Below are 23,275 nucleotides of genomic sequence, written 5' to 3'. Positions count from 1 at the left end.
ATAATGCATTAAATTTTATATTCAGTATTCACAAGCACATCTACGTGATCCAATGGAGCTCACTTTTTACAAAATAAAGATCATTTGCTCTAAGAGAACATGTTTTCAATATTCCAGTGCTATGCTCATAAAATGTTAGTTGCCATTTTGTTTTAAAAATCCCTTCAAAAACAAAATAATATACAGCAGTATAGAGCTTCACAAGATACTGTCTATTATTTTCAAATATCAACATTCTCTGGTGGATTGATGGGAAATTGGATCCATAGTATTCTCAAAAAGAACTACATACAAATATACGGAGAGTTTCCTGATATTAAAAACTACAATTTTTTAAGAACTAACTAAAGAGAAATGGTCTAAACATAACCATTTAGTGTTAAAATTAAGAAATGTTTTCCAACTCAACCAGTCTGTCTCTGATCCATAAAGTAGGGCATCTCACTGATATTTTATGTAAGAATGGGAGAAAATTTCCCCACTTTAATTAAATTTGGAAAATCCTAATCACACATTATAAACACAAGTCTGTGGAAGTTTCTATAAAGATACAAGTTTTTAAGAGGCAGGCTCTAGAGCTGTGCATCCACAATAAAGTTTGCCAGCAATACCCAAAATAAGTGATCTCTCAATTTTTACAGCATCATGCTCTCTATTTCTCACCTGAATCCTTTTATCAGTGATGTGCTGGCAAAAGTTTAACAACCAGTTCTGTAGGGGAAAAATTACAGGTCTTATTATGCAGCATTTGCTGACTTCTATGGTGTAAATATTCCCACAAGGCTGATTTCAAGCTACCAATGTGATGTCATTGAACACAGAGTTGGAAAAAAAGGCACTGTCAGCTCCAGGAGCCATTGTGAGCCAGCTCCAGCACCCCGCTCAAAATGCTACTTCTAACAGTCTGCTCAAAGGTACAGAATGTCCTAGGTGATAAGGAGTGAACTTAGAATTATAAATCTTGCCAGGCAAATAATTAAAAAGGTTTCAAGGAGTTGCTCATTCATAGAATTCAAAGGGAGGGAAACTGAATTTAATAAGACATCAACACCATCTGTGGATGGTAAAAGGGACCAAACTGTGATCACTCTAAGGAAGAACTCTAACAAGTTTAAAAGAGGTATGTTCTTTATCTTGAGGTCTTAGTTTCCTTTAACCTGGAAAAGTTGAGGAAAGGTTGAAAGCAGTCAGAGATGTTTGAGAACTGCTGTTAAGGTTTGAGCCTATGAAGCTGGCACTGCATTTAAACTAAAACATAAAGAGCCTTAACCTTAACCTTGTGATTTGAAGGAAGTTCATGGCATTGTGGGTATGTACATACTTGTTTTATAAAAGAAATTTTGAGAAGTTACTTGTAATAAAATTTTCAAAAGTCCCATATATATTTATATTTAAAATTTGTCAATCCAATATGTTTTACTAATACTTTCAGGAAACAATGTCAAAATAAAAATTCATGTCTATCTTCTAACTGTTATATTCAGTCTATTCAAGCTTGGAGATTTTGTTTGTTTTAGTATAGCCAAATAATTTCTGAAGTAATTTCATGTTTTTCTGGCAACTATTGGTAAATTTTTATGTCAAATAAATCCTAACTCACAGTTACAGAGGCTGATTGTAACCCAAGCTTCTAACCCCTAATACAATGTGGAGGGCGAGAATTTGAACTTTCTATTAAGACCTTTATACAAACACTTCACACAACCTATATTTTTCTATTAAGGCTCACCAAGTATTAAGTACTTTAGTTTTTGCAATGTTTTCAAGCACAGGGGTAAGCTGGTCCACATGGTACTTAAAGTAATCTAAAAATCATAATCCTTTTTCTGAACCTTACTGTTGTCCTGGCAGTCAACTCTAATCCCTCTGTCCAATATTAGGACATGGTTCTACTTGAAATGCCATGTAATTGAAATTACAAGCTCTGTGTTCGTCCTGGAAGGAAGCCAGAATATTTGAAATCAGCTTATAGTAAGCACATATTGAGCTATGGACTGTCATGTTACAATGTGGGATAAATTATGGTCATTGTTCCAGTTTATGCAGGGGTTGACTAGCCCTAAACATAACGTGAATTTCCTAAAACACTGGGGTTTCCAATAATAGAGTCCCTTTCCAGGTTCCTCTGCCTTCTCCAATAATGCTTTGGTTTACTATTCTCTTGTGCATCGTGCCTTCCAGCTAGTACTTGCTCAAATAATTTCAGTAGAACAAAACACCATATAAAATACATAGGCTTTACAGTAAAACAGAATGTCTCATGACTTTCAGTTCCAGCATTTACTAACTCTGTAACTATGGATATATTAAGCTTCTAGAGCTTCTATTTCCTAATCTGGAAAATCAGTGATAATAATATGCCTAGTTGGAATACTATGAATATTACATATAATGTCTGTAAAGCTCTTAGACCAAGGTAGGGGACACAATGGATAATGAATTAGTGAGTTATGGAGATGAGAATGATTAATTGAGTGTAAGAAAAAAACTTCCTTAGCCATTCTGACTCTGCAAAAGCAGTGTACCAAAGTAATTTATCTATTCTATTCATGGGTGTTTTAGAATTTTTAGTTTGTGGATCATACAAAGCTTTATTTTTTTTATTGTGGTAAAGTACATATAACATTTACTATTTTAACCATTTTAAAGTATACAACTCCATATTAAATACATGACATTCAAAATGTCATATAACCATTACTACTGTACAATGACAGAAATATTTCATCTTCCCAAGAGAAAACCCATTAAGAAATGACTCCCCTTTCTCCCCTCCCCTCAGCCCCCTGCAACTCCTAATCTGATTTCTGTCTCTATGAATTTGCTTATTCTGGATATTTCATATAAATACAATCATTCAATATGATTTTTGTGTGTGTGTTTGGCTCTTTAACTTAGCATAATATTGTCAGTGGTCTTCCAAGTTGTAGCATGTATCAGGACTTTGCTTTTCTATGGCTGAACAATACTCCACTTATCAGTGTAATACATTTTGTTTATCCATTCATTAGGTTAATGGACATTATGTTTCCATCTGTTGGCTACTGTGAATAGTGCGGCTATGAACAGTCATAAAGTTTTTCTTTGAACATCTGTTTTCAATTATTTTGGGTACATACCTAGTAGTGGAATTGCTGGGACATATGGTAATTCTTCACAGCTTTAATTTTGTCACTTAAAAATTGCAAAGGAGAAATTTTTAAAAAATAAGTATAAACTGCCCATATGACTCAGAAATTAAATTCTACTCCTAGGAATCTCCCATGAGAGATGAAAACATATATCCAGAGAATGATTTGCATGTGAATCTTCATAGCAACATTATTCATGATAGTCCAATATTGGAAACAACCCAGATGTCCATCAATTCATGAACTGATAAACAAAATGTGGTGTATCCAGCAATGGAATACTATGATTTATCAATAAAAAAGAATAAACTACCAATCATATTATGACATGGATGAACCTCAAAAATATTATCTTAAGCGAAAGGCCAGACACAAAAGACCATATACTTCATGATTCCATTTATATGTAATGTCCACAATAGGCAGATCTATACAGACAGAAAGTAGATTAGTGGTTTTCTGGGACTGGGCATGAAATGGCGATTAACTATAAACGGGGCATGAGGAATCCTACTGGGGTGATGATAATGTCCCAAAACTGGATTATGATGATGTCTGCACAACTCATGATAGTTACCAAAAATCATTAAATTATATACTTGAAATGGGCAAATTTTACAATATATAAATTACCTCAGTAAAGTGAAAAACAGTAGAAATGTAGAAAAACATGCTATTACTCCTTGCTATCCATTTCTATTCTGTGTTCAGAAATTCAACATCATAGTCAAGGATTACAAACTGGTGTCCTTGTCATGTCATAATTGTTCTCCATCCAAATTTAACCACATCAAGTAGCCAGCCAGGTTATGCCTTCTAGTATTCCAAAATTAATATAACATGCTCAGAGGTGACCAGAGATCTCTACTACCTTCAACTTAGCATTCAGAATCCATAATCTACCAGTATTTCTACAACTCAATAACAAATCATCTGCTCCAACATTGAAGGCTTCTATGGCCCTTGCAGTAAAACCACTTATTATAAACTCTAAAACTTCATCAAATGTCACTTTCTCATCTAAGGTATTTTATCCCTTCTCATTGTATATAGAAAACCATTTCAACATTTAAGATTTCCTCAAGTTCTGTGTCCTTAGTAATATTTGTCTTAACCTTCATTTTTACCCTTAGACATATATAGTATTTGGCTATGAAGAGCTTGGGAACCAGATTCTTGGATTATCACTAGACCATTAGTATATTGTGTCACTGAGAAAGTCTAATTAACCTTTAATTAATTTACTCATTAATAAAATGAGATAACATCACTGATTTGTTGTGAAAATTATATATCGTGCATGAGAACACTTAACACAACAGGCACATTGAAAGAAATCAGCAAATATCAATACCTATTACAAATTTTATTATTTTTCCTAGATTAAGTTTTAGTCTGATTTCTAGTGAATGCAGAATTCCTAACTAGATGATAGATTTTGAAAATAGAAATTATACCCAATATATCTTTGTGTTCTCTACTACACTAGACATAATATTGAATTCTTAATTATTTACCAAATCATTTAAAAAAAACCCTGAAGGACCAACAGAGTTTCTGCACCTATGCTGGGTGTTACAGAATTATTTTTTTTCCAGTTCTGCCTGAATGTCTATTTTCTTGAGATTGTTTGTGCATGGACACAACAGTCAGAGAGCAACTGCAACATGAAGCAACACAGTGTTCTCCATCAGAAAACAGAAAAATAATACATTTTTATTTTCAGAGACCCATTTAGTCCTTACTATGCTGTGGGGTAAAATTAAATAAAACCAGTTTCTAATCTCAGGGGTTAGGCTCTTATAGACTGAGATAGACAGATTCATAACCTTCCTTAAAGAAGCACAGCACGTGAGACTAAGATGGGCATTAGAATGCAGCAGCTTTTGGAGCACAAAGAGACACAAGGGGAGTCAGGAAAGGATCTGGAAAGTATAACAGTAGTAAAAGATAGAGGTTTTTCCAGTGATTAAGAAGTGAAAAGGAGGCTAAGACATTTTTCCATGAAGCATAAATATAGACTGTTGAACTATGAAAGCTTGAAACTAGTATCTGTGGTTCCAAGGGTGGCAAGTCATTCACAGTGGCTGGAGGGGCAGGATACAAGGTGGAGAGATGATTATTGAGGCTCATAAATGCCAAACTAACAATTGTTTGAATGTTATCCTACTAGAAACAGTAATATCATCAGATTTTTATTTTAGAAAAATTTCTTTAGGTTTTGAGTAGATGGATTAATGGAGTATAAGACTGAAGGATAGCTTTCAAAATAGATGATGTTGAAAATTTTGAATTGAGGTAAAAAGGAAGGTAAGTTTAAGGATTTCAGCCTTAGCTTTTTAAGACTGAAACACAATAGGGCATCCAGTGGATAGGTTCTCTGCTGGTGTTTTTATTCTTCTTCTTCTTCCTGGTAGTGGTGGCATTTTGGTTCCAAAAGGCAGAACTGGACTTCAAGCCAGCAGAAGTCATGGGTGTTAATTACATCTGAGAGAATATTCAAGAAAAGAAGAGAAAACAGAGAGATACAACTTAGGGATAGCAGGGGAGGACTGAGAGAGATGGTCAGAAGCAAGATAATCAGAAAGAATAGTGTCTCAGAAAACAAAAGAAGCAGGAGCTTCAACAATAAAGAAGTGGAAGTCAACTACATCAATTTCCATTAAAAGATTAAATTTCAAATAGACTGAGAGTAGTTCATTGGATTTGGATATGAAGAAATAAATATTCACTTTATAGTGGATTAAAGAACTCATGATTGGGAAGGAAGCTGGGTCTCTCCAGGGTTTTGAGGTAAAGGGCATGAGAGGGACAGGGGCTAACTGAACCAAGAAATAATTAAAATATTTGTTTGCTAATGGGAGCTGTTTGAGAATGTCCACAGACTGCAGGAAAGCAGGAGAGGATAGTTCAAGGAACCAAAGAACGAGAAGGGATGTTTTTAGGAAAGAAAGAAAAGATTTTCTCAAGAGCAACCCTGAATAGGAAACTCAAGCCTTTTCCCCTCTGAGACTGGATGAAAATATAGGAAACCTATACATGAGTAAAGGTTTACGTGATGTTAAGAGGCTTTACATTTCGCGGAACTAAGGTTTGTTTGTTTGGTTTTGCTGCTGGTTTTGCTGTCTTGAGAAGGAGGGAGTTAGGAAGGTACTCTGTGATTGTCAACATTAAGATATTTTTACCAATAATTTAATAAAGTAGAAAATAGAATTTCTGTCATGAGTCATATTCATCTCAGGATATTCACAGTACCCAGCACAGCGCCAGGAGAAGGAGATGCTCAATTAATGCTTGTTGGATTGAACTGAAGGAGGAGAAATCACTCCAAGAATATTTGGGTGTTTTTTATTCATTAGCCACCTTTTCCAAAGGCCTATCATCCTAAATAGAACATAAGGGTACACTTCAAACATAGTCACTATTTTAACTTCACTTAAAGCCACAGCTTTTCTCCTGGAGGACCTCTTAGATTGTTGGAGCCTGTTGCTCAGGCTGAAATGAAGATTATAAAGGAAGGTTTGGGAAAAACAGAATGGAAGCTGATTAAGGACAGATGAATGGACTGCCACAGTGAATGGAGGAATAAAATTGGAGGGCATTACTCTTGCATTGCAACAATCTCCATAATTAGGCGATTTCTTTTTGTAGTGCCCGTCAACCTGTGGATAGAAATGTAGCATAAACAGGTTGTAAGGATCCAAGGCTGGACATTAGGGCAAAAAAAGGCTAAATGGGCAAGGCATTTGTGTGGTGCACCCCTGAGGTCTCAGCTAGATAGGGAAGCAATAAGGAGGTGATGTTAAGTTCTTAGGGAAGTCAAAGAAAGGGACTAAAGCTATGAGAAAATGGAAAGGAGGGTATTTTTAGTAGACACTGGAGTTTGAGTCCAGAGATAAAGCAGAACAAGGTCTGAAAAGGTCCAGGGTGTGGCCATAGGTGTCAGACATTGGTTGGAAGCTATTGAAGAATAGGATGTAAAGAAATTTTGAGGCTAGCATGTTGAATAGGTGGGCTATGCCAAGTGTCCTGAGGAATGTGAGAGTTAAATTAACATTGTGCTAGATGATAGGAACCACAGAGGAAGAAGAATTTTATTTCAGAGTTGAAAATGAATAGTCACTAACTTGCAATGGGGAACTAGGATAAACACAATATTGCCTCTTATAACTGGTATGAGAAAACAATAAGTATTTGCATAAAAGGGCAAGCGAAGAAATTTCTGAGTAAAGATCTTTCTCAACTTACAATGGAGTTATGTCTTGACAAACCCATCATAAATTGAAAATATCATTAAGTCAAAAATACATTTAATACACCTAATCTACCAAACATCATAGTTTTAACCTGGCCTAATTTAAAAGTTCTCAAAACACTTACATTAGCCTTCAATTGGGCCACATTATTTGACACAGAGCCTATTTCACAAAAAAGTCTCAAATATCTCAAGTGATTTATTGAATGGGTACAGGACAGGTCTATCAGTGGTTCAGCCTCCTGACTGCATGGTTGACTGGGAGCTGGCTTCCCCTGTCCAGCACCACAAGACAGCATCATACCATGTATCACTAGCCCAGGAGAAGATCACAGTTTGAAATTCAAAGTATGGTTTCTACTGAATGCATATCACTTTTGCACCATAGTAAAGTCGATAAATCTTAAATTGAACCATCCTAAGCAGGGAACCATCTGTATTAGCTCTCCACTAAGGACAGAAAATGCAGGCAACAAAGAGGTTGAAAACATGAGGTATTTTATTTTTCATAGGATAAGAGTTCAAAAGAAGACTTTTAAGGGGACTCTAATTTAAGAACTTTGCAAGCCTCTTTTAACAGGAAGGATATGTCTTAGAGGTCCTAAGACAACTGGTTCTAGTGTCAATCTGAACACAACTCCATTACCTGTAATTATACTGACATAATAACCACCATGATAATATCACATCATAATCAAACATCTGATTAGGAGGTACTGTTATTTAGATAAGAGGAGAAATGTCAAAGAAATTAAAGGCCACAAAATGGAAATTATTCAGTACATCATTTTACAACCTTCATTTCAGCCTGAGCAACAGGCTCCAACAATCTGAGAGGTCCTCCAGACAGAAAAGCTGTGGCTTTAAGTGAAGTTAAAATAGTTACTATGTTTGAAGTGTACCCTTATATTCTATTTAGGATGATAGGCCTTTGGAAAAGGTGGCTAATGAATAAAAAACACCCAAATATTCTTGGAGTGATTTCTCCTCTTTCTTTATTCAATCCAACAAGCATTAATTGAGCATCTCCTTCTCCTGGCGCTGTGCTGGGTACTGTGAATATCCTGAGATGAATATGACTCATGATAGAAATTTTATTTTCTACTTTATTATATTATTGGTAAAAATATCTTAATGTTGACAAACAAAGAGTACATATCATGGACAACTCCGGACTCCTATCAAACTCCAGTAAAATAATTTGGTTGATTATTTTGCAAGCTACACTGCCATCTATTTGCTAAAATTTTAAAGGACATTCAGAACAAGCCTAAAGCAATTCTAGTTCTTTGCGGTTTGGGGCAACTTATTCTCTTAGTTTCCTTAAACATCTTTAAAATGAGGATAACAGCAGTACCTATTTCCAGGATAGTTAGAAAAATGTAAGAACATTTTTAAACTGAAATGTACATATAAATGTTATTGATTTCTGAAACTCAGCTACAACCATGTGCAAAAAGTTTGCCTTGCTGGTTTCTTTTACTGTGTGAAAACACATCAAAAGTTGACTATTTGACATTTGCGCAACATGACTGAGAAAAGACTGAAAACGACAGATAAAATGAGTATTATGCTTGAATTTGTAATATACAAAAGATTATTTAGTAAGTTTCTTTGCTTTCCTTTTATGTCAATAGCTTTATGAAAAAGTCACTAGTTTAAGAAATGGAGACCATTTGTCTTCTGATGTCTGACAGAAAAGCAGTCGAGAGTGGAATAAGGTTTTCCCAAATGTTACAGAGGTGCTGTTGAGTTGATGGTCATGAGCTAACTCCATTCTCCAGAATCAGCCTCCCAGGACAGATTTAAATAATTAAGTAGTCTCACAAAAAGAGAAGTGGAAATTTGGTATTTGGCAAATTTGGATGAGGAGTAATATAGTTAAAATTTAATGTCCATTACAAGTGAAAGTGATATGCTTGGCTAGGGTCAGTCCCAGATTATAAAATATTTCCTTAGAAATTTCTAACAATTTTCATTTATTCATGACTTACTGCATTTATGGGATTTTATTTCTTTTCTCGCCCTCAAGTTGAGGAGTGATTAAAAAATGCAGTCAAATACTTATTAAATCTATAAGGTCTGAATTATATTGGACATACTTGCAAACAATTTTAAGAATAAGAAATTTTAACTGTAGCCTCCTGTATCTAATTGTATCAGTCTGAAAAAAGTTTAATATTCTTTTGTTTAATGTAATTATTTTTATTTGTTACTTGACCAAACCAAATATGATTTCTAGGACCTTAAAGGCATGCAAGATCTCTAACGTAAATTTTCTTGTGAAGATATAGTTTTTGTAATTCTCTCAATCCTGGGCCCTAAATGTGTTCAGTGAAAAAGACAAAACATTTACATGATGCAAAAGGAACAGAGTGCTATATGTTAATGTAAGTGGTCTTTAAGAAAATAGAAGACATACTCAAATTTATGAATAATCTGAACAGTAATTCTCAATCTTTGTCTATAGCAGGACAATTTTTATTTTCGAACCAATCTTACACCTGAAGACAGGTAACACAGAACTGCTCCAGTTGAAGGGGAGCAGGACCTAAAGTGGCGCCCCCCCTGAGGTGGAAGTGCACGTTCCGCGCCCTCCAATCTCAGGAGGAAAAGCGATGACTTGAATCCCCAGCAGCGCCACAGAGTGAGCAACTGCGGCTCTGACGTATGACAAACCTGGGTTCTCTCTTATTTTGTTCAGGCTTCTTAAATAAAATATCATAGATTGGGTGACTTAAGAACACAGAAATTTCTCACAGTTCTAGAGGCTGTGGCAAGTCAATGATCCTGGCGCCTGCACATTCTGTGTGTTGTCCCGTTTGGCCCCCTTCCTGGTTCGCTGCGGGCTGTCTTCTTGTGTCCTCGGTTGGCAAAAGGGGCAAGGGAACTCTGGACTCTCTTTTATAAGGTCCTTAATCGCTTTATGAAGGCTCTACCTTTGTGACCTAATCACCTCCCAAAGGCTCTGCCTCCAAACACCAACATATGAGGAATTAGAGGAATAGGTCTCAACCTATGAATTCTGAGGGGACACAAACATTCAATCTTTATCAGTTCCAACTGCACCTCCAGTTGTGTACTTAACTTCCTTAGACTTAGTTTCTTAATCTAAAAGTAAAGATAAACAAATTACTTTACAGTGTGCTCATACAATTTTGAATAAGTTCACTCTTGTAGGTAAACTTAAAGCATTTCACAGGGTTACAGGCAGGGTCCCTGCTCTCCAGGGGAATCTAGTCTGAGAGTTGCCAGTCATTCTCAGCACATTTCCCCTTGCACACATCTATCAATAGCAACAGCAGTGAATCTCAAGCAGGAAGGCCTGGCACCCTAAATGGCTTGTCCTCCACTTTTGTGACAAGCCGACTCTCTTGCTATTGAAATGCAAATACTTTCCCGATAAAAAGCATCAGTGAAACCTAAAAAGGAAACGACAAAGTTCCAGAAATTCAAATTTAAGCAAAATAAACACCGGCATCTGATTCATGGTTCTTAAGAAATACGAATAATTTTTATAGTTGTGACATCCCAGAGAGATATTACTTAAATATTATTCAGCTTCTCTTTTTCTCAAGAAGCTTGTATTTATTTCTTAACCAAGATGTCACAATACACTTAACAAAATAACTAAAAGTTAAGATAACAATTCTGTTTCTAATTTATAAGATTCTTGTGAATATTGAAGCTTTGTTCAGAAACTCTGTAAAAATCACTAGGTGAAATGCTTTTTATATAAGCAAACTAAATCACTTGTGAAACTGATGAGTAGGTTCCTATATTCTGGCAAATGATGATATACCAAGCTTCTTTCAAAAGATCAAAATGTTAAACTTATATTTAAACAAAATCATACCAGAAGTCAGTTTTCAGGGTGTGATAAAGAGCAGCTAGTTATTGTATGAAAGTTAAATTCTTTGATTTTGTAAATGAAGAATAAAAGGGAGGATTTTACTTGTATTAAAACATTTAAAGCTACAATAACTAAAACAAAAATAATACACAAATCAATGGAGGTGAACTCTCCAGTGCCCAAATAGTAGGTTGGTTTTGTGAGCTGACCCTGGATTTGAGCCACTTGGGGTAAGTGCATTCCTGGCTCCTTGGCTTAGAATTTGAGGGACCCAATGCAAGTTATCCTATCTCCCTAAATCTCAGTGCCCTCATCTATAAGTTAGGTAATGATTGAGAACTGTTGGCAAAGAATAAGAGATAATGTCTGTAAAGTACCTGACAAAAATTAATATTAAATAAACATTAGTTTTGACATTATTATACCTAATAAATTAAGATGGAAAGAAAAATTCACACTAAAAGAATGTTCTCAAAATTCTCAAAACAATGGGTTCTCAAAAACAAATGACAGTGACAAAATTTATTTGAGAATATATTAAGTTAATTCCTTGACTCAAATAACCACAAAATAAACTCAAAATTAGTGAATAATTTAAAGGGAAAATGTAAAGAACTTTAAGGTAAATACTTATCTAAATATTGGGAAGGTAAAGCTCTACCTAAAAGGAATGAAAGAGTTTAGAAAAAGAAATGTATAGTTTCAAAAAAATTTTTAAAAATCATAAGCCACATTAAAAGGTCAAAGAAAATTACTAAAAGTATTTACCACAAATAGAAAATGGAACAAGTAATTGTTTTTGATGCATAATGAATACTAACAAGTCAATAGAAAAAAAATACCCCAAAAGAAATATGGCTGATGACAAAGAAAGAACTCATAAAAAAACAGAAATACATGAGTCTAATAAATACACATAAAAATTGTTCATTAATTTAATTAATTCTTTGTTCACAATCAAAGAAATTTACTTGTAAATAAAGGAACTCAACTTGAAGGAGAAAAGTATTCCATTTTACATTTATCAGTATGATCCATTAATTTTGTGAATTTTTTGTTCATTTATGCATTTTGAGAATACTTAATGCTGGAAAGGATTTGGGAAATTCCTGGTCAAAGTGGCACCTGGACTTTTTTGAGCATGTATCAAGAACTTTAAAATGGTTTGTACTCTTTGACCCTTAGGAATCCAGCCTGAGGAAAACACTGAGACACTAATGATGATTTTGTGCATGGTTTGTCTCCAAAGTAGTACTTCTAAGGCCAAAATCTCAGAAGCAACCTACACCAGGTTTCCCAGGCCTTTTCATATCAAAACAAACATAGAAAAAAATATTTGTACAACATGCAGCAGGGCCTGGAATAGACTGTTTACACCAGAACAGGACCCCAGTTTCCGGGAGGCTTGGAATGCCTGATCCCAACACATCTGTAATCAATTTATGACCATCATTAGTCTGGGACAAGCTAGTTGTGAACACACAACTTAAAATCTAACTAATTCAAATATAACAACTCTGTATTATGGTTTGACACTACAAGTTTTTAAAAACTTTAAAAAGTTAGGAGGATATTTGGTTTAACAGATACTAAAACAGGTAAGGCTATAATAATATGCAAGCATTAAAATTAGGTTTACAGATGATTTTATGTGAGGCTACAGTTATTATGTTATGTAAAGTGAAGCAGAATATAAAGTTGCTTATGGACTATAGTCCACAATTTGATTTAGGATATGACATATTTACAGAAACACATGCATAAAAACACTGGAAAAATAAAACAAAATGTGGAAATTCATCTTTCTGTGTTATGATTTTTGGTTTTTAAGTTATATTTTTCACTGAATTTTCCAAAAATTTTACAATAAATACTATTATATTTATAACAAAAATATTTTTAATTGAAATTTTAAAAACTGTAACAGAAATAATAGGAAGTTATACCAAACTAGATTTTTAAATGTCTTACAAGTCTAACATTGATAATGAAATATATATTTTATTAACATTTGGAAATCTCTTTTAAAATCTATGATGCATGGAAAAGAGGAAAAGAGAATTCAGTATCTTAAAAAGGGATGGTTATTCAATATAGCAACTTTGCTAACATAGTTCCTACAAAAAATTTTTTCCCAATGTTCTTTTAATATACAACATGTTAGTCGACATAATAGCAGAAACATAATATTTTTCCAGTTGGAGTCAGTACATATCTGAGACTCAAACTTTATATGTGACCACTTCTTATAATAGGCAAAAAAAGCTATCATGGTTAAATGAATATGGTTGAGGGAGAAAGGAAGCCCAAAGTGATTAAGTTTCAGTAGGAAAGCACATTGTGTCCAATCATTTTTATGTAATCTATAGTTTTCATAGCTGAAGAAGTTGAACATGTAAAGGAAAACCTTTTCTTTGTAGGGATCTTAATGATTTTCCTGCCCACTAAGTGACTGAATATGGGCATATTTCAAAGAGAAGCTGGTTTGCTTCCAGACTATTGCAATAAAGAGCATATGATTTTTTTTGGTGTCCCAGTCAATGAAAAAGTTAGGTTTACACATACTGTAGTCTATTAAGAATGTGATAGCATTACGTCTAAAAAAGTGATGTCCATACCTTAACTAAAAAATATAAAAAGTGCTAACCATCATCTAAGCTTTCAGTAAATTCTAATAATTTTGCTGGTTGAGGGTCTTGCCTCAGTCTTGTGGCTGCTGACTGATCAGGGTGGTGGCTGCTGAAGGATGGAATGGCTGTGGCAGTTCCTTACAGTAAGACAGCATGAAGTTTGCCACGTTGATTGACGCTTCCTTTCACAAATTTCTCTGTACCATGCAATGCTATTTAATAGCATTTTACCTACAGCAGAACTTCTTTCAAAATTGGAGTCAGTTCTCTCAAACCCTGCCACTGCTTTAACAACTAAGTTTATGTTATATTCTAAATCCTTTGTTGTATGTCAACAGTCTTAACAGCCACTTCACCAGGTGTAGATTCCATTTCAAGAAAGCATTTTCTTTGCTCATCCATAAAAAGCAATGCCTCATCTGTCCAAGTTGTACCATGAGATGCAGCAACTCAGTCACACCTTCAGGCTCCACTTCAAATTCCAGTTTTCTATTTTCATCACATCTACAGTTACTTCCTCCATGAAATACTGAACCCCTCAAAGTCATCCATGAGGGTTGGAATCAACTTCTTCTAAATTTCTGTTAATGTTGATATTTTGATCTCTTCCCATGAATTGTAAATGTTCTCAATGGCATCTAGAATGAGAAATCCTTTGCAGAAGGTTTTGAATAGATTTTTCTCAGATCCATCAGAAGAGTAACTATCTATCGCAACTAGTGCCTTACAAAATGTATTTCTTCAAAAATAAGACGAAAGTTGAAATGACTCTAGTCCATGGGCTCCAGGATGGATGTGTGAGCAGGCATGAGCAACAGCATTACTCTCACTGTACACCTTCATCAGGGCACTTGAGTGGCCAAGTGTACTGGCAATGAGCAGTAGCATTTTTAAAGGAATCCTTTTTTTCCAAGCAGTAGGTCCCAACAGTGGCTTAAAATATTCAGTAAACCATATTATAAATAGATGTTCTGTCATTCAGGCTTTGTTTTCCATTTAGAGAGCACAGAGTAGATTTAGCATAGTTCTTAAGAGCACTAGGATTTTCCTAATGGTAAATGAGCATTGGCTTAACTTGAAGTCACTGACTGCATCAGCCCCTAACCAGAAAAGCAGCCTGCTTTTGAAGATTTGAAACCAGGAATTGTTTCCTCCTCTTTAGCTTTCGAAGTCACAGATGTCCTTATCCTCCAATAGAAGGCTTTTTTTTTTTTAATCTATATTGAAAATCTGTTGTTCAGTGTAGCCAACTTTATTAATGATCTTAGTTAAATCTTCTGGATAACTTGCGGCAGCTTCTCCAACCCCACTTGTTGCTTCCCTTTGCACTTTGATCTTTTGAACAATGGCTTCTTTCCTCAAACCTCCTGGTTCCTCTTTTAGCTTCAAATGTTTCTTCTTCAGCTTCTTCAGCTCTCTTAGCCTTCACAGAATTGAAGAGATTTAGAGTTTTGCTCCAGATTAGGTTTTGGTTTAAGGGAATATTGTGATTGCTTTGATCTTCTATCCAGACCACTGAGACTTCCTCCATCTAATCAGTAAGACTGTTTCCCTTTCTTATTATCAGTGTGTTCACTGGGGTAGCACTTTTAATCCCCTTCAAGAACTTTTCCTTTACATTTACAACTTGGTTAACTTTGGCACAAGAGGTCTAGCTTTCAGCCTTCCACAGCTTCCAACATGCCATCCTCACTAAGGTTAATATTTCTATCTTCTAATTTACAGTGAGAGACATGTGACTCTTCCTTTATCCTGAACCCTTATAGGCCATTGTAGGATTATTAATTGGCCTAATTTTAATATTGATGTGTCTCAGGGACACATATAACATTTATTCATTAAGTTCACCATCTTGTATGGGTGTGGTTCATAGCACCACAATTACAATAGTAATGCCAATGGTCATTATAATAAATACGATAATAATAAGAAAGCTCAAAATATTGTGAAAAGTACCAAATTGTGACATGAAGTGATCAAATGACACCGAATAGCCACACACCTTTACTTTGTAAGAAGTGCAATATCTGCAAAGTGCAATAAAGCTAAGTTCAATAAATCAAGGTATGCCTGTATTAACTTAATGTGTTTCACATACAAAAAGGCCATTCCAGCACATACCTTGCATAGCTCATATTCAGAGTACATACAGGGTTTTTACCTCACTACATAAACATAACTCATCTTGTTTTTCTTCCTCTTCAGTCTATTTATATGCCAATCAAATGAAATTTGTTCTAGCAATCATCTTAATAAAGATTTAGCAATAATGTCAAAATACTAAAAACATCAAAATACATTTCTCTTTTGCCCATTATATAAATAAGAACTAATAGACTCATCATTAGTTGGAATCTCAGGACACTAACAGCATGCTGTCATATATCCTCTTGGATATTATTTGCTTAGAAATCAATTGTTCTTGTTCTACATCAATGCATATTAGGCCACTCTTTCTCCTAATTATCTTAGCAATAAAATGCAGAATTTAACTAATCCCAAGAAATAATTTCATTATTTTTACTAATGGGGAATCAGTGAAATTATGTAAGGAGACTGATTAATTACAAAAGCTACAATCAATGGTTTAACATTTATTATGTCATACTTTATCATCTTAGGCCATTTTTTTTCTGATGCAGTATTACATTTAGAAGTTATATTTTAAAAATTCATAAAAGTTTGAAAAAATTATATTTGCATCCTCAATGTATTAGAAATCAACAAATCTAAAATGTCAAAAGGAAAAAAAAATACCAACAGATTCCAAAATCAGTTAGATAACTTGCACACTATAGTACTTAGCTTTTAGTAGTTTTATTGTAATCCCAGATCTATGAGTGATAAAAGCTAAGCAAAATTTCACAAGTGAAAGGAAAAAGAAATAGTAAAAACCTTCAGGGTTGAGCAAAATTTGTACCAATTGCTCTTCTTTAGCAGACAATTCATTGCTACATAGCTGCCAGCACTTGGTCAATACTATCTTTTAAGAGACAAATCCACCATAATTTATTACTTCTGTTTGGCAAGATGATAATGAACATTAATTTATTTTTCATTTTGCAAGAGTACAATTGGGAAATGTTTAGTCTTAATTTCATAAATGCTAGTTGTGTACCTATTTTTCCACACTAGATACATACTGCAAGGAAAAACTGCACCTTGTTCATTAATCTATTCATTCAACATTGCTTCCATTATTAAGTTATTTAAATCAATTTACATAAAATTGTAAATGCTCTAAAATAGGTCCAACAATTTACTTATCATAAAATTATACTTGGGTATGAAAAAGAATTTGGATGTTTTATTGGATACATCTAAAATGTCAAGTTGTAAGGATGATGAATCAGACAAAATTTTTATGAGGGGAGGGTTGTATGTAGGATGGAACAATATTGTTAGAAAAGAAGTAGAACGCAGGGGAATCACAATTCATAGTTAATGAAATAGTCTAAAGGTCCACTAAAAGTTCATAGCCATATTTTATACTGGAAACCTATAGGTACAATTCTTTCTGTGCTATTGTCAAGATAAGCGATACTTTCATAATTTTGTATCTTTTAAGTGCATAGGTCTTTTTTGACATGCCTTAGAGAAAAGAGGTAAAGATCTGGGAAAGAAGAAATGGAATGAAAGGAGTGAATCTCCAACAGAAACACACACTATTTGGCTTGAAAGTAGTATGCGGGTTTCAGAGTAGAGGAATAAAGGGCATTTGTGCAATCTGCATATTGTAAAAAGTCATATGATTTCATCAGATTGCAAAATTTCCCTTAAGTTTCAGCAATCAGTGCTCATTGTGTGTAATGGAATTTCTCTTTTAACATAATTTTCAAAAGCACCCGGATACCCTGTTATAAGAGAATTCACTGTACTAATTAACAGTGAACTGGGGATAGAAACACAGGTAGACTTCACTGGCTACAGAAAATTTTTAAAGAATTAACAAAAAAATTCACTTCTTTCCAATAAAAAGGAACTCATGTGGGAACAACTGTCAAAACTCTTTTCTCAATTTGAAGTTCAGTCATATGTGCTACTGAAAATATGCACATAAATGTTTATCTTTATGTTTTCATATTATAGTTGGTATCAAAAGCATGTTATATTTGCATCTAACCCAAATGTATTGTTTTAACGTTCATGTTCATGGAATCTTGGGAAAATGTGGTATGTGTGGGAAATTCCAACTTCAGACAATCAGATCCACTCCTTAATACATGTAAGAGGAAGTAGAAAGCATGGGTGAAGAGTGCAAAAAGAAAACCATCCGCTTGTGGGACCACCAATAAACAAAATGATTTGTTAATTTACTAATCAACAAAGCACATATTTTTAGTCAAGCTTAAAAATAATCAAAATTTACCTCTAATACAGCTAAGTAGACTCCATATTAAGATGATTCTGGAATCACCTGAGCTTCACTTTTGGATCAAGTTTATTTGAGGAATTATTTCTGAGACATGTATTATCTTCCATTTCACTTTCCTTCTAATTTTAAGATCCCCTTCCTGTCATGTTGCCCTGGTTTCTCCAACTCCTCCAGTTGCTAAGGACCCAAACAAGAGTAGTCTTTAATGCCCCAAACCTACTGATTCCTCCCTCTCATAAAATTCTACCTGTTCTATGATCCAGTCCCTCAAACTTCTACTTTTTCACTATCTAGCCGATCTAATGAATAATTCTATCTTTGATATTGACTACTGATAATGGCCAATTTTTATCCTTTCTATATGTATGTGCTATTTGACAGTGGTCTTCGTGCCTTAATAATTATATGGGCCCTACAAGTTCTGGGAAAAAGAGTTTGGGCACTGGGAAATATGACTGAGTTCTGCCCTACCTATGTGACCCGGGACAAATTCCCAGACCTTTTGGAAGCTCCGTATGCTCATCTACAATTTAGAGTACAGTTTTTTTACAGGATGGCTGTCAAGCATAAGTGATAAGTCATGGGACTTGCAAAATTCAGAGACTGTTGATGTTATGTGAAAATGCTTAACTATTAAAAAGTTCTATACAAATACGTGATAGCATTATTATAACTACTATCATCCTAGTAAGTTTTACATATCTCCTCAAATAGGTAAAACTCTTCATAAGGAAAATGTACTAAAAATACAACTTATATTTTAGTAACTCCTAGAAATTTTAGAAAATCTTTCACTTTCTTTTAATTTTTCTTCTACTTTAAGAAATGATGACCAGTTACATAAGTCTTATTGGAGTCAGCTTGATAAGGAAAATGAGATTTTCAACACGGCCGATAGGGCTAACAGGAGAATCTCAGCCCCCCTACTTAGGACCCTTCCGGGTTCTTCTTCCACCCTGCTTGCTGCGCGCTCCAAAATGCCACATGTACAGAAGGAGAAAAGTATAAACTGTTCCCCCTGCCTGTGCTCGGAACTCAGACCTTTGGAGATCACTCTCCTCTGAGCCCGCCGGTGTGAAGTAAAACTCCCCCCCTCCAAGATCTCCGAGTGCCGCTTGGTTCTTCCGTGGGTGATCAGTCCAGGTTCCGTAACAAGCTTATGATGTGGTGGTCAGTATTGGCCAATCAATAAAATGAATAAAAGATTTACAAAGGAGAACAAAAAATGTCAGTAAGATACTGAATGTTAAATGTCTTTCTTAATTATCTTTTTATCTTCCCATTATGCTCATGTATTTTAAAAACAAAATATAATTTTGGGGACTAAGACAGCTATAGGAATTGTGAAATTAAAAAATGATCAATATTAAGTCTTCACGGATTACTGATCTAAAAAAATTTATGTACTGTATTATTAACTAAAAAGTCATAATCCACATCTGCTGATTAGTCTTTTCTTCCTAAGATTTCCTTCCTGTTGGTGCATTTTGATAAATGGATTTATCTGACAAACCCAGTTTTTATCTTCACAAATGCAGATGTGCTAACAGACATTTCAAAACACAGGAGGTGGCGGGAAAGAAAATCCCGAAAGAACGACTTGCTTATTTGGGGAAGTATAAAAATGTAAATCTAACTGTTAAACACAGATTAAACCACTGGGGAAAAAAGTTTCCAAGAGTCTGTTACCCACTTATTAATATCCAATACCCAACATGGAAAGTTAGCAAATAGAGACAGCATGTGTTGAAACTACTATAAATGGTTTTCAACATTTGTGGCATGTTTATATTTTTGCAGGATGTGACTCAAAATGTACTTTGAAGTATTTTGCATTTCTTACAGTAATAAAGAAAAAAGTTCTGTTTTGTTCCAATTCCCTGTTAATATGTAGATGAAGCCACAATTTCCTTTTTAATTTTCCAAAAATACATCCTAAGAAATATTTAGGGAAATTGCATCTAAAACATCATTAATCTGACAATTTTTTTAAAAATCCATGTTTTCTTTATAATAAAAATAGCCACCACTTAGAAATTATAATAAGGGTTCTGAAATTAATTTATCCATGTATTGCTTATATTCCACATATTTCCAAAATGAACTAAATGGATAATTTGACATAAAACAGAACTGTAGAATGTTTAAGAATTCAAAAATCTAATGAATGATAAATGAAAACAAGTAAAATTAGCTTAGAGAACATTTTTATATTAGGAAAGCACTGTGTGAATGCTGTGAAAAAAAAAGCAAAAAATCTCTAAAGGTCAGTTTGAAATCACTCAAAAGAAGTTAGTCGAGAAAAGTAAATTTCTTTTTTTCTGCCTTTGGGTGATTAGGTATTATTATGTAAGCCAAATACTATGGAGAGGATATATCTTGACTTTAGAAAGTGACTAGAAAAAGAATCTAATGGCATCCTTTTAGATATGAGGGAAATACATTGCCTTTTTTTAATCATTCACAGATGATTAAAAAAATGTGCAGGAAGTGATAAATGATCACAACCTGAATGGTTTTTTTCATCATGAGGTTATGAAAGCATACAGAAGTAAATGTCAGAAAGTTCCTTTAAAAAAAGTTATTATAATCCAAAAATGACATTTATATCAAGTACATACCGCATTATATCCTCTGATGTGGGAACATTATTTTGAACCCTGGGTTTGGTTGTGGCATAACCCACACTTCACAGGGAACTTGGCAAATGAGACCACCATCAGAGAAAGCATCAGAGGTATGGAAGTGTTTGAAAACTACACAGTGTAGGAATTGGTTGAAAAAAGTCTCAGATGAGACAGGCCAATATCTGGAAATCAATTAAGAGGAAGGACTGGACTCAGACCATTACCCCAGGAGTTGAAGTAAGACCAACAGGTAGTTACAAGTGGTTATAAGGAATATAAGAAAATGTCTAACAAAGAGGAAGAAACTTTATAAAAGAAATAGGAGAGCACTAGAAATACAAAGAGTGTGTATGAGAAGGGCATTGACTTGGTGCTCAACTCCTGATCTCAACCCTCTTTTAGCCTTGGGAACTTGGTCTAGTTACCACACTTCTCTGGCCTTCTGTTTCCTTATCTATAAAATGGATATCCATATATTGGAGAAAGAGGGATAGCAGCTCAGAATCCTGAGGTATGGGAGGGGAAAGTCAGAACCAGACGGCTACCATGCTCGTTCTAAGGTTCTAACATTTTATAACAAGAACATGATATTTTTCTTCTCATGGTAAGAAATAATTGCTAGATGATGTCATTCATTTGACATATATGTACTGTTGCCTATTAAGTACAGGCACTCTTCTAGGGAAATAGATATGAAAAAAAACAAAGCACAAAAATTCTAGCCCTCATAGACCTTATACGATGTGGAAGGAGAGAGACAATAATCAAAACAAATACATTATTTGGTGTAGTAGAAGATAATAAGTACCTATATTTAAAAAAATGAGGAGAAATTCAAAATTTTAAATAGGGTCAAGAAAGTTTTAATGAAAAAGTGACAGATAACAGATAAAGTAAATTCATCAGTAATTTTTAAGTTAATCTTATTATGACATCCATTAGAAAATACAGTGCCCTCAAATAAATCCGGTGATCCAAATAATGTTCCAAATAATGTAATCTCATCAGAGAGTGTTATGGGCTGAATTGTGTCCCCCCAAAACTCACATGTTGAAGTCTTAACCTCCAGTACCTCAGAAAGTGACTATATTTGGAGATAAATTTAAAGAACTAATTAAGTTAATGAGATCATTTAGGATGGATCCTAACCCAACATGACTGGTGTTCATATTAAAAGAGGAGATTAGAATACAGCCATGTATAGATGATGATGTGAAGACATGGGGAAAAGATGGCCATCTACAGACCAAGGAGAGAGGCTTCAGATGAAACTAAACAACTAACCAGATGAAACGAACCATGAGACAAATTTCTGCTGTTTAAGCCACCTAAGCAGCCCCAGTAAGCTAATACAGAGAAGCTTGTAGTACATAAAGCCAGGCTAAGTATTAAGTTTGGGATAGTTCAAGATGGCACAGTCATTTTTATGCCAAGTAAGATTCTTTGACAAACTTTATATCAGAATTTACATGTATATTTCAGTTTCTCTGTGTTTATTCTTTTAACATTATATTGCACTGATAATCTTAAATCTAATATTTTTCTGCCAATATACTCTAATGAAGAAACACAGTTTAACAAAAATATTACAAGGACTTCATAACAAATAATATCATGCTTAAATTATATGTAAATTTTCAGGATAACATTTGTTTTTTTATCATGATATGTATAAACTTACTGAAGTTTTAACATGGTGGCTCATAATCTTTCAGAATGTTCATGTGCATAAGCAAGCAGTTACTAGCACCAGAACTTAAAAACTGCTCCATTCAAATCTTCTACACAGATAGCTGAAAAGTGTTTAGTGAAACTTTGCTGCATACCTGTAATCCTGATGGCCACATACTAACACAAGCACTCTGCAGGACTATTTGGAATGCACTGGATGCACACAGTAAAACATTCTTCAAAGAATATTGTTTCATATTCCTTTCAGTTCCCTCCAGATTTTCCTATTAGTGATTTACATCAGTTTTAGAGATTAAAAAGCAAATGAATTATACTTACAGGTCCTGTTAATTTAGATGCTTTCTCAAATTCTTCACCCTCTTCCATTAATGCTTCTTCAGTTCCAGGTAAAGAATCTATTTTTACCAGAAGAATGAATAAATTATAATGACATACAGCTTACTAATTCTCTAGTATATAAACCTATTATGAGAAGGATATTAAAATGACTAAACTGGTAGTTGAGAAATCATAGTGTCTGTAAGTGATAATGGAGTGTACAATGTTATTTATTTAGGTTAAAGACAATGTATGAAAATGTTAAAATTATTCTAATATAGAAGGGCACTTTGAAGTCAAGAATGTTCTGGAGCTCCAGTTATTTTAGTCAGAGCAATCCTTTTGGCATATTATTGGAATTTTAGAATTTATATTCAAAGTCCTTTTTTCTGTC

The 23,275-nt window shown here is 34.2% G+C and overlaps 1 protein-coding gene across 8 annotated transcripts in view; it reads right to left on the bottom strand.

Annotated features, from left to right (window-relative positions):
* C2H8orf34 (chromosome 2 C8orf34 homolog) overlaps positions 1-23,275 on the bottom strand; it is a 420,116-nt gene that overhangs the window by 79,808 nt on the left and 317,033 nt on the right. For all 8 annotated transcript variants that reach the window (XR_012128242.1, XM_073229640.1, XM_073229642.1 and 5 more), the window contains one exon: positions 22,882-22,958. Coding sequence is in view for 7 of the 8 variants with exons in the window: in XM_073229640.1 (XP_073085741.1) it covers positions 22,882-22,958 (77 nt within the window). In the remaining variant the exon portion in view is untranslated. The remainder of the gene's footprint in view (positions 1-22,881; positions 22,959-23,275) is intronic.

The sequence above is a fragment of the Manis javanica genome, chromosome 2 (assembly GCF_040802235.1).
Source record: "Manis javanica isolate MJ-LG chromosome 2, MJ_LKY, whole genome shotgun sequence".
In the NCBI taxonomy this organism is placed as follows: Eukaryota; Metazoa; Chordata; class Mammalia; order Pholidota; family Manidae; genus Manis; species Manis javanica.
This window is presented reverse-complemented; position numbering and strand designations above follow the sequence as displayed.